A 13,290-nucleotide genomic window follows, 5' to 3' on the forward strand; every position below is an offset into this window, starting at 1 on the left:
GAAACTGGAGAGTTAGTCAGCAACACACTGTGGCTATTTATGTTGAAGAGAAGCCGACCAAATTATCCATGGTCTGTGTTATAGTTGGGCACGTTTGCAAAAACTACTGTTTGTTCTTTATTTCTTTCATAATTTTATATACAAAACCAATCTTGGAAAAAATGGGAAAATTTAAGATTTTTAAAGCTAGAATTTATAAGGCCTAGTTAAAATTAAAGTTTAAAAAATTTTAATAATTAGCTTACATTCAATAAACTGTTATAAAGGCAAACCAAAATTTAATATCATCCCTATTTCAAACCCTTGTCAACAGCAACAATGTTAACCTAACAAACAATGATAGTTTAGAAAGATGATTTTGATTTAATTTTGTTTTGTTTATTCTTCTAAGCTTAACATTTGTTTTGATAAGATAATGATGTTTTAGCGATAAGGCATAATTCATCTTTACATTATTTGACGCTATTCATTGTATAAAAACTTGTACTGTGAATGAATAAAGAGAATTTGAATTGAATTGAATTGAATGTATACAATGTTAACCCTTCCCAGACGGCCTATAGTGTGTATACCGACAGCAAAATTATTTTATTTAAATAAAAACTAAAAACTATTTTTTTAATATCTATAATTTTAATTTATAGAAAGTTGTAAATAGTTAATCTTTTAAAGCACTTTGTCCAAGATGTTTTTCATTACAACATTTTTTTGATAATTTCTTATTCTTCTAGAAAAATATTTCTAGTAGGCACATTTGGTTAAAGATATAATTGAATAAAAGAACGTTGTTATGAATGATTAATGATATTTTAGACAACCAACTACAACAATACCTAACTGTACTAACAATCGAAGGATTATTAGCGCGGATTATAATCGGCGGACCATTTTGTCTCTACCATCCAACCCAAAAAGATAAGCGGATATATCTGCCTACAGTCCTGGAAGGGTTAACAATGTACACACTTAAGGTAAAGAAAACAAAATAAATATGGTGTATCATCACTAAAATAGAACATAAATCAAGCAGTTATATTTACAAACTTTTTTCTAATACAGTACTCTCAAACAGACTCAACGTTCACAAATATGAATAAGAAATACGAATAACTTATGCATAATTAAATATAAATATGAATAAGATACAAATCAATAATGAGCACAGGGTTTATACAAAGGGAACTTTTCGAGCAATAAAATATCCATTAGGTAGCTCTATTACTCTAGAAGTTTAAATTATTTGTTCGCAACTGTTATTAGCCAACACCAGGCATAACAAATAAAATTATGTAGTTATTACTAATAAATTTTGTGTGGTTGGGTAAATAATAAACAGAAAGCATATTGGCAGAAGCATATTGTTGGCTTTGTTAACCAATATGATGTGACACCCTAAAAAACCTATGTCTACAAAGACGCTCCTTTTAATCACTTTTTTATCCAAGCAATTCAGGTACGGTAACAGTAACTTTTGTTCATTTTAAAATCCACACCGAATCAAATTTTCGTTATCCACACCAGTGTCATTTTGAATTGAAAACCAAGAGTCAAAAATCTGTTTAACCCATTGGGGAAGGAATTAATGCGCTACCTGCAGCACCCTCTGGTGGCAATTAATTTTACCGAATTTGTAGACTTTTACTCTAACTGCTATAGAAAGAAAACCTTAGGTAATAAATTAATAATTCTTTCACCATTTTGTTCACAGTAAAATTGTCTACAGAAAAGTGGTAATTGGATAGTCAAAGTTCTAAACTAAAAAAAATATATATATATAAAGATTATAAAAATAAAAATTTTAAAAACAATATTTTGAAAGTAAACTTGATAGCCTATACAAATTCCAAGATTAATCCAGACACCAAATAACACTACTATTATAAAGTTCAATCGATTCCCTACGTAGAAAAATCAAAACTTGTACACTTTTATAAGAAATAACATTTTTTTTTAATTTTTTGTTTACCTTACCGCAGCTGATTTTTGGTGATATGTGGTTTCTATGGCAACACAAAATTGTTTGTTATTCGCTAAAATAAATGAGTAAAAACGCAAATCAAGAAGCAAGATATTTATAAACATTATAATAGTAAGAAGAAACAAAAAGGGCAAAAAATAATAATAACTAAATAACTAATGGCGCTGCCTAGCGGTGACACGAGCGGCACTCGTAAGTCGGCCGCCGGGCCTGCAGTGGCCGTACGAGTAACGCTCGTAAGTCGGCGCCAATGGGTTAAGGGAAAGATTTTTCTTCCAAGTTCCAAACCTTTCAAATTTGGTGGCTGTGTTAGCGATTAGAACCGACCCTTTCGCACTGAAGCCCGACACACTAACAAATGGGCTAAGAACATAATCCTTTGATTTGTACTAAAGATCTTCTGCTCAGCCTATCTAAGATCTTACATTAACAATGTTATAAGCATTATCAAATGAAACTGTCCGTAGGAATGTTAAATAAATAAAATAGATGTAACGCTGATTTCTAACCTTAACGAGATTGGTAACTGCACAGCTGACTGCCATGACAGGCCTTTCCAAATCTGGCATGGCATTGCCATCTTCTGCTTCTTCATGAAGAATCACAAGCCTTGAAACCTACAAAAAAACATATTCATAAATAAATTTTATATATAGGCCTAACCTTGATATAAACCAAGAAAATAACTCGGTAGATGTACTCCACCGGATGAATTTGTGTTTTAAGAATGATTGAGTAGCGAACTCAAGTCTAAGCTCAACTAAGATCTAATTTATTTAAGAATAATCTGGATTTATTTGAACTGATTTAGACAGTAAATTATCTACGTAGGCCTATATGTAATGTTAGTTACCTAATATAGTAAATGGGGTTATAACTTAGTAGAGTTAAACCTAATATAGCTCCACAAATTCTTTGTATAATGTGAACCAGAAGGTTTCCGAGATTAAGAAATTTTGGGTTAGCCTATTGGGAAAAGGGATGAAAATGGAAAGATTTGGTAGGTATTTTTTAAGTGTATGTTTTATACATAGCCTACTAAGTGGCTAGTGCTTTGGTGGTCAGATAAAATGACCGCAAATATTTTATTATTTCTATGGCAGGAATTCCCTGACTTTTTGTCTGATCTTAATATTTTTTTTAATTTTTGGAGTACTGAACTAAATTTTATTACAACTAAAAAAATAAGGTGGTCTTTAGAAAAAATACAAATTTACATCAAGTAAGTTACCTTACGTTTATTTTAGACAATTAAACACATAACACATAACGCAAACCAATGTTAGTTAGATCCTATGATTAAAAATAAAGCAAAAACATTTGTTTCTAGAATTACCGTAGCCTATGGAAAAACATAATTGACTCCAAATTTGAGAAACAAAATGTAAAACTAAAAGTCCAAACTAATGAATCCAGTAAATTATTTTACACTGATATTGCCAGTGTCAAACCACAAAAATAACCTCAAAACATGAAAACAAAAGAGAGAGATATTCTGCACAGCTTATCTCAATAAAAAAAACTTTAATTACTAAACTTTAAACTTTAATTAACTAAACTAAACTTTAATTACTACTAAGTGTGTAATTAGTGTAGAGGAGCATAGCTTAGAGTGAGAGGGAGGGAGAGAGGAACGTCGAGACGGAGACGGCTGACACGAGGGATGGCACGGAAAGTGTATGCTCCAAACAAAAATTCCTGCTGAAAATGTGATTTCTTAAATGTTATAAGATATTAATTTGAATTGTAGTTTTTTAATATTGATATTTTTAGTCTAAAATCTAATTCTTATAAAACGGAAGAATAAGTTTACTTGACTTATATCGGTAGAAGCATAGCCTACTTGAACGTGTACCACCCTAAAGGTCTCTGCGTACCACCAGTGGTACACTTACCCCATTTTGGAACCGCTGTTCTATGGCATAAGCAAAATGCTATAATCTATTAAAGCTACTACTGAGCTATTTTGATACCAGGATCTCTCTCAAAATTGTAATTAACACCAGCATAGGTTTTTGCAGAACTTACATATAAGTTAGGCCTGAAAATTATTTAAGGGATCCGGACATGGAGGTTATTGGATGCAGAGTTTGCAGGAATTAAGTTACCGGTAGCCTAACTGTATCTCACGAGCTAATCAAATTACTAAATTGGCCCTACATTTAGACATTTATTTAAATGAAAACCTGTATTTTCTGTTAAAAATCAATAACACCTCAATAGGTTCATTATGTAAGAAAACAAATTAGGTAGGTACTCAAGCAACAAAAAAAACACTTTTATTACATCAAGTACGAAGGACACGGCGACGGTCAGTCTAGACCTACACCCTGAACCCGCAGCCGCGCCATGAGTTGTATGGCCATACTTTATTCGTTAAAATGTGTGTACGTGTTCGTTTTTGTTATTTGTTCATCTCGTTATGTGTTTTTGAAGACTTTCCTACAACCTCCTAGGAGCGAAAAAACCACGTCTAGACTTGACAATGACACCATAAGTGTGTCGAAACCTGAAAACATCCCTTATTACTTAGGCCTGACGTAGGGAAAAGCCACTTAAGATTAAATTTGATTTTAAGTTATGTCCCTACACCCATCCATAACTTAAAATCTTTAATATTCACAGCCTCTTTAGCCTAATGTTAATATGCTTGCACTTGCTATTCAAAGTGGCAACATAACATTTTAAATTAAAATAGTAAAACAATAAATTAGGTCAGGTTTTTAAAACATGTCTAAATCATATTCTCGTAACTTACGTACTTAGGCTTTTTAATAAACTAAGTTATCTTAAATGGTTAAAAATTCAATTTGTACCTTAAAACAAACCCAATTATATATTTCATTATATAAGTTATTAAACCCAATTAACTTAAAAAGTTAAATGGGTCTGATTGGAAGATTTTATTTTCCTTTAACGACAATAAAAAAAAAATATCATCCTTGATACACTTGATCTCTGGAAACCTTACTGGATACGCTCCACTTTGATATAAGTTTAGGCCTACCTAATGTTTAAAACGTTGTATTTTCCTTTTCCATATTTCCAAAATTCAGCTTAAGTTAATTTTAGGTTGTAGTAAAATTGGAGGTTATGATTTGTAATGCAGAGTACCTATTTTACTATATTTGACTTAAGCATAAGCATAGCTTAGTTATAAGTTTGAGAAATCATTAAAGTAAGTAGGAGCAATGAATAAGCTGACAAAAGAAATTTTGGACTTTGTAAATATTTTTACTTTGATTTCAAATCTTCAAGTTTATGTCCATAATCATGTCCATATTTAGGCATGTGTCACATCGTGACGTCATTTGACAGCTGATAAAGGTTAATTTACAGCATAAAATATTTCCTAGATTATCTTCCCAAAGAGATACTGGTGCAATTTTAAGGCTTAGTATTAGGAGCTATATAAAAATTTCACCCATTTAATTATTATTTTTTTGTTTTAGAGAGACAAACAATCAAAAACAGAATTTGAGACAGACGTTTGATGTTGGTTGTGGTTTACAAGAAAAATTGTATTACAGTAGGAGTACGGTAAATAAATAAGATGCAAGGGTTACTTTAAAATGATAACTAATTAAATATTTGTGTATGTACAATACATTCAAACGTTGAATACGAAACTTAATAGTATAACAGCTTATTAGGAATCTAAGCCCCATAAAAATACAAATTTATTTCATACCTGCTGTGCCACAGGCTCCAAAATGCCTTCGATGGTTTTGGTGTGAAACACGGGCATGTTTCTGGGAGATTAATAACTCTTTGACAAGTAAAAATAAATATGAGCCTACTAAGGCCAAAAACTAATTAAAAATCATAAAATTATACCACAAAAACTAATAGTGTTGACTGTCTAGACTCTAGAGTAGACGAAATTAGCCTTTTTGTGAAAGAAAAAGAAATAAAACATGAAGAAATTGAGATCATTCAGTGATGCAGTGTGTCTAAACGCAGACAAAAATTATCCTACGTTCAATATTACATAGATACCGCGGATTATAAAAGGAATTTACTTGACCTTATTTTTATTATACCTATCATACTATTCAAAATTAATATTACTACTTTTTACTTGTATTAGTAATTTAATCTTTCTTCACAAAGACTGCTATTATGCAAGAACGATTATTAAGTTGGTAGGTAGCTCAGTCGGCAACGCACGCACTACGCAGCCATGGTGGAAGGCTACGCAGCGGTCTTCGGGCCCAAGACAGCGTTGTCGTGGAGTTCGGACCATAAAACCTTAGATAAAACCTACAACTAAAACCATGATAAAACATACTCCCTTAGAAGGTTTCTCTTCTTATGGATTAGCTGAACACAATTGTATTGTGCCCGGTGCAGTGTAGAGGCTGAGGAGTATGTTTTATCCATGGTAGAGGTCACGTTTAGTTTAGAACATGTTTCTTGTTATTTCAGTAATTTATACCACGCAACCAAGAATCCATATAATCATAAACAATAACTCGTCCCTTAGTTGTATAACCAAACCAAACCAAAGTAAAGCACAACTCATAAAATTAACCCTAAAATAATAGAAACAATATTTTGTCAGCACTAGTGATCAGTGTCGCCAACAATTATCAATCAATCAATTATCAATCATTGAGATGGGGACGCCACCTAGGTGCTTATTTTAACCTAAATATGAGTGTAGAATGGTGTGTGATGACTTGTGTTGCTTTGTTTCTGACTAAGATCAGCTGTTTCATTAGTCAGGAAGTCATGATCATTTATTATTTAAACCCCAATGATCAGGAACAGCTGGGTCCAGTTTCGATAACCATCAAAAAGCTTACGACTTTTCTCATAGCCCAGTCAATAAAGGGACAAAATAGTGCTTTGTCGGAAGTAATTAGTGAAAGGCTGATTTTTTCATGGCTGTTAGTAGATCATATAAGGAACATTTTCTAAAAAGTCCCCGCCCCTCCCCCTCTTGCTTTCCCCCCTACACCCTTTTAAGTGTATTTGTGTAATCTTTTATCAATTTATCAATATCTCAGAAACAAACAGCAATAGAATAAATTTTGTTTCGCCATTTCAATCCTGAAAATATTATCTACAAAAAACGTTATAAGAGTGTAATCGATATATTCAGTAGTTTTCTTGTAATTTAAGTTTGAATGTAAATTTCTTTACTTTTAAATTTCAACCTTCGTGTGTTAAGTTGATTTGTATTAAAATGAGACGAGATAGAGAAAAAAGTTTTATATAAAAAGTTGGCGTATTTCTCAATCTTTAAAATGATATAGGTTTTACGTATTTTGATTGCAGCCAGTTGACAGAATCAGTCCGAAAACGGTTGGCGGCGTCGGGCGCAAGAGCGCTCGCGGCGCGGATCCGCGAGAATAGTTAGTCAAATCAACCTGTGTTTTTAGGGAGGGGAAATTAGTAAAAAGCTGATTTTTTGCCCATCGACTACTACCATTTAGAGAAGAGTTAAGACAAAAGTCCCCGCCCCTACCCCTCTTGCTTCCCCCCCTGTGCCCCCCTAAACATATAAAGTGTGAGGGTTTCGTAAATCACGTTTTTCTCGATTGTTAAACGACATATTGAATTGCAATTAGTTTTATTGTCTTTGTTATAAAATTTCCTACAATCATGTTCAGTTAACTTTCGTCGTAGCTGTTACCTTTTGTTCATTATTTGTATACAAATGTAAAGATTTATATAATTTTTGAACATATAATTTTATTTTTGTGGCCTTAATTTTTTTCGCTGACGTTTTATGAAAATATGTTATGGGCAAAAGTTGTAGCTGCTTTCATTGGCTTTAATATTATGTAAAATAGTACTTACTTCAATGAAAATTCTGCAAGATTTTGCCGGTGTAATGCAGTATGTGTACTCAATCAGTGGGTTTGGTCTAGGTGGGGCTGGCGTGAAATACTGTCATTGTTGTAATGTATAGAATTTGTTTTTAAATTAAGATACACTATTGTATTATCCTAGAAAAAAACGATCGAAATCCCTATGTAAAGTTAATAACATTTAAAGTTAATTTGCTTATTTATTTAAAAATTTTATTTAGCTTATTATTTAAAAAACATGTAATTATTTTTTTAGGTATGTAGTATTTTTAAAGAATGTTATCTTTAAACAAAGATCTGGAAGTTAAAAATGTAACATACATCGAATTGCAATTGTTTTATTCCCTTTGTAATAACATTTCCTACAATCATGTCCAGTTAAATCTCGTCGTAACTGTTACCGTTTGTTTGTTATCCGTAGAATAATGTAAAGATAAATATTTATTTACTCGTAATTTTATTTTTTACAAAACTTTTAACACCGGCATTTTATGAAAGAATTTTCCAAACAAAATTGTAGCTGCTATCAGCTTTAAAATGATATATTGAAACGTGTACTTTATGGTTATGTAATACCAGATAAACCGTGAAGGGACCGTGGGCACTATTTTTATGTGGCGCTCCATAGCTGATCCAATACTAATAGCTACTACCATAGACTACTACTAACTCCAATAGCTAATCCATAGCTGATTTAAGTTTATACTATTATAACTTTAAAAATTTAATTTTACTTGAATTATTTTACGTAAACTGTGTACTGTATAATGCTTCAAGACTACTATATATATTCGTATTTTATTTTTTGAAAAATTGTAAATTTTGTATATATTGTGGAAATAAAACTGATTTGATTTGATCCGTTACCCACTCGTGCAAGACGTTTCTACCCATTATTGTATTTTCTAGATTTTTTTTATTGTAATACACCAAAAAAACAATAGGAAAGCATTTAATTGAGTTCATACAGTAATTTAACTACTAAACAAACTATAAGTAAATGTATTGAAAATAGGAAAAACGATTGGGCTGATTAGGTTAGGTCTAGGCTTGAAGGATTTGTTTACCTTGTTATGCTAGGTTTTTTAAACAACAAATTCACACCAATACGTGTGTAGGTCGTGGTAGACCAGTTAACGATTTATTAAAAGAATAATTCATAAAAGTTTGCGATTTCATTGAGGAAAATGATGATTGCCAGCATAGTATTCCTAACCTTTTGCAATTGATGAAAAATATATCAGGCAGAGACCAGGTTTATGAAACGAAGTACTTCAAAACATTATAACTTAATCACTTGGTGAAAGACTTCTTATTAGACTACGAACATAAAAATAGATCCTCCATAGTTTGTTTAAGAGATAGGGTGGACAAGATTTTCTCTGAAACTTGGTACTCTTAAAATAAAAGGCATAATGGTGATAAGATTATAAGAGAATTGTTTCTACAGCTGCAGCTTTGATAAGACAAGAAATTAAAAACCGAGTGTATGATGAGTCGTCTTACCCCAGTGTTGAAAATATGAGATATGGGGGGAAAGAAGTTGTAAGGGGAAATTTTGAATTCGATGTATGAGTAATTCTTAACTTCAAATCATGATAATGCAATTATTTTGTTAAAAAATAACATCCTATAAAATTGTTACGTACATATAAAATGATTTTATGCTTTTAAATTACAAAGGATAGAAATAAATTGTATTAACTGTACATGGGTTTTGTTTCGGTTGTTCTTTTAGCAAATTCTTCATAGGGAATAAACTATTACCGTAGGTCTCATGGTACCCAGGCCCGATTTAGTTTTTCATTTTGAAGCCCTCAGAGGCCAAAAAACCCTCCACCGTTAAAATTCATAAATAAAATGTAAAACTTAAAATCATATATCTATATATATTATCACTTTTTATATATATATATAGATACATGAGTCAGTTAGCGTGATAACTCAAACAAAAATGCTCCGATTTGATGAAATTTGGTACAAATATATCAATTTACGTTCATTCGAACGAGTTTGTGAACCAGCATGATCAGACTATGGGAATAGGGTTTTATAAGGGTTTTTATGGGGTAAACGTTGGTTATTCCCATTTCCCCCCTAAAACCACAAACTACTAGGCATGCGGCCTCAGGACCGCCAATTGAGCGGAGTAAGCAAGCTTTGATATAAACAAATAACTTTAATTTGTTTTCAGCAACAATCCAATTGAATTCTCGTGGTTGGTTGGAAGAGTTAAATATGAATCCAGTCAGCTGTTTCTATTAGGTCATTGATTTTTACTTGTATGAGTAATAGTAAAACTGTGTGTTTGTGATAGCATAAAGATAAGTGTTATTTTGTCAATATCCTAATGTTTGTTTAGCTCCCATTTATGTAATAGGCCTATAGGCTTCCTTCTCATTTTCTCCAACTAAAACATTTAGCCAATTAGTAAACTTTGCTCAGCGAACAGAATGACAGAAGAAGGTGACTATATATAGCAATACCATAGTCAATGGTCACCACAGGAAATAAGGCGTGGCTAATTTCACGAGCTGATGATACCCTGAAAAAGATGGTGGTTGCCGCGACGCCAGTAGCATTGAAATCGAACTGTTACAATTGGTTTCCAGTTCCCAGACTCCACAGTGCTCGCCTTTACTACTTCCTTCGCCTTCCTTACTTCCTACGTCGCGGACCTGTTTCCCTCTCTTCCCATTGCATTTTAAGATTGCAGATACCTTAATCTAATCCTTATAAACAGTTCCCACACTCCGGACTGCTCGCCTTGACTACTTCCTTTACCACTTCCTACGTTTCGGACCTGTTTCCTCCCTTCCCATAGCATTCTAAGATTGTGGATACCTTAATCTAATCGACGTTAACAGTTCCCACACTCCGGACTACTCGCCTTTACTACTCCCTTCGCCTCTTCCTACGCCGCGGACCTATTTCGCTCCCTTCCCATAGCATTTTAAGATTGTGGATACCTTAATCTAATCGTCATAAACAGTTCCCACACTCCGGACTACTCGCCTTTACTACTTCCTTCACCACTTCCTACGCCGCGGACCTGTTTCCCTCCCTTCCCATAGCATTTTAAGATTGTGGATACCTTAATCTAATCGTCATAAACAGTTCCCACACTCCGGACCGCTCACCTTTACTGTTTTCTTCACGACTTCCTACGTCGCGGACCTGTTTCCCTCCCTTCCCATAGCATTTTAGGATAACAGATACCTTAATCTAATCGTCATAAACAGTTCCCACACTCCGGACTACTCGCCTTTACTACTTCCTTCACCACTTCCTACGTCGCGGACCTGTTTCCCTCCCTTCCCATAGCATTTTAAGATTGTAGATACCTTAATCTAATCGTCATAAACAGTTCCCACACTCCGGACCGATCACCTTTACTGCCTCCTTCACGACTTCCTACGTTGCGGACCTGTTTCCCTCCCTTCCCATAGCATTTTAGGATAACAGATACCTTAATCTAATCGTCATAAACAGTTACCACACTCCGGACTAATATTTACCACAAAACTAATAACAACAATTAAAATAAATAATCTGCTTGGAATAATTCGGTAAGGCCGCCAGAAATTATGCGAATGTATTGTTAATCAACGCTTAATGGTATTCATCTGACTCCTTTTCTTTTGTACTGTCTTTTGTAAATAGGTCATATGTGCATGTGCAAGCTGAGGTGCCCGTGGGTACAGAATGTCGAGTCGCATACGCTACGATTCTTTGTTTACATCTACGTTGTTATCTCGTAACCATCATGGCAACTCATTAGACTCATGTTAAACATTGCAAATTTTATGTCAGTATTAAATTGTACAGGTATCATAAAATTGAAATTTGTTTGTTTCGAAACATCAAAAATATTTGTCGAAATACCCCTGGTAAGTTTGGATTCAATATGTTCAGCCGTTATTGAGTTAATTGATTACATAGTTTGCATAAGGTCCGATCTCAAAGAGCTTCGCTCGCTCCGCTCAATTACAATTTCTTTCCAAACCATTTTGTAGAGCTTAAAAAATAAATAATTTTGTATATTGATGCAACGTTAAATGCCTAACGATTACGGAGATAATTCATAAAAATTAAGTTTTAAAATTCCCATTTTATTCTTTTGGACGATAAAAAAAACTGTTGTATTCTGCTTGTTTATAGATATATTTAATTAGATTTATTTATTTCATAAAAAGCTATCAACATATCGATAAAAGAACACTCTTCAATACCTTGGCTGTAGCAGCAAAGGGTAGCTCAAAATTTTCGAATGACAAGTATAGTCAAGTTTGGTATCATTTTACAGGTCTTGACGAAACCTAAACATTGACATAAAGAAAACAAAAATCGGCTCTCTAATAACAAAATTGCGCCCTAAAACGTTTCAAATCCAAATAACCATGAGGGTGGCTAAAAATTAACTTGCACCCTCTTTAACTTTGTTACTATTTGAGATATTTGAAATCGGTTTGCGGCAACTTGTTTGGATATGAAGGGCTACAATAATTATGGCCAGTTTTGAAAATTTTGCCCTTAGTGGTAGCGGGGATAGGGGGTAGCTCAAAATTTTCAAATAGCAAGGATAGTCTTGTTTGGTATCATTTTGTAGGTCTTGACAAAACATAACAATTAACATAAAGAAAATAGAAATCATACCATTTATAACAAAATGGCAGTTCAAAATTACTTTAAATAACCATTGTCTCAATCATTTTTAGCTGTCATTTTGTTATTAATGATCTGATTTCTATTTTCTTTATGTTAATTGTTATGTTTTGTCAAGACCTACAAAATGATACCAAACAAGACTATACTTGCTATTTGAAAATTTTGAGCTACCCCTACCCCCGCTACCCCTAAGGGCAAATTTCCCTTAATTCTTTGTTTGTTCTGTTCCTCCACACCCAATTTCTGTTGATGGGAAGGTACACATAGTTCTTAGTTTTTTTTTGTTTTCATAAACTTATTTTATTTTCGTTGTTCCTCGTCAATGTCTAGGTTTCAGATCCGTAGAGTGCTATTGGCTGTATTATAGTTTTATAAAAGTTTTTCTTTGGTTCCCGTTGACAAAAGTCTACTTTGTAGCAGTAATTTAAGGGCCCAATAGCACATTCCCCAGTAATAATCTGTGGTGTTTATCTCTACTTCCCTTCCTAACCCACTCCCTTTATTCATTAATCAAAATCATAAAAAATTTAACCAATTGGAATATTAGCTAAGCAACAGGAACCGTCCGCCATGACACTGGTAGTAGGCCCGGTTTAGCCAATGGAATGTAATGGAGAATACAACATAGATATACTACAGATAAAGAGATGTTCAGAAAACAACTGTCGTTTATTTTAGTGTATAGATTTACTGTATACATTTGTAGATTTTAAGATTACAGTAACTAAAATAACGTAAAAATGACCGTTCAGGTCTTTTTGAAAAGCCATTTCCTTTAAACTCCAACCATTCAATAACCGAGAATGTAGTTTACCCAAAATGTCC

General features: G+C 33.1%; 1 protein-coding gene across 8 annotated transcripts in view; it reads right to left on the bottom strand.

The window, feature by feature from the left end:
- Nucleotides 1-5,804, bottom strand: part of LOC128994229 (vinculin-like) — a 48,219-nt gene extending 42,415 nt beyond the window's left edge. For all 8 annotated transcript variants that reach the window (XM_054418632.1, XM_054418631.1, XM_054418630.1 and 5 more), the window contains exons 1-2: nucleotides 5,670-5,804; nucleotides 2,488-2,595 (exon numbers count right to left, since the gene is read on the bottom strand). In XM_054418632.1, the coding sequence (XP_054274607.1) occupies nucleotides 2,488-2,595; nucleotides 5,670-5,726 (165 nt within the window). In that variant the 5' untranslated portion in view covers nucleotides 5,727-5,804. The remainder of the gene's footprint in view (nucleotides 1-2,487; nucleotides 2,596-5,669) is intronic.
- Nucleotides 5,805-13,290: the final 7,486 nt, after the last annotated feature.

Source organism: Macrosteles quadrilineatus, unplaced genomic scaffold (assembly GCF_028750875.1).
Source record: "Macrosteles quadrilineatus isolate MER2022 unplaced genomic scaffold, UCM_ALF_1.0 Scaffold_5__1_contigs__length_97177068, whole genome shotgun sequence".
NCBI lineage: Eukaryota > Metazoa > Arthropoda > Insecta > Hemiptera > Cicadellidae > Macrosteles > Macrosteles quadrilineatus.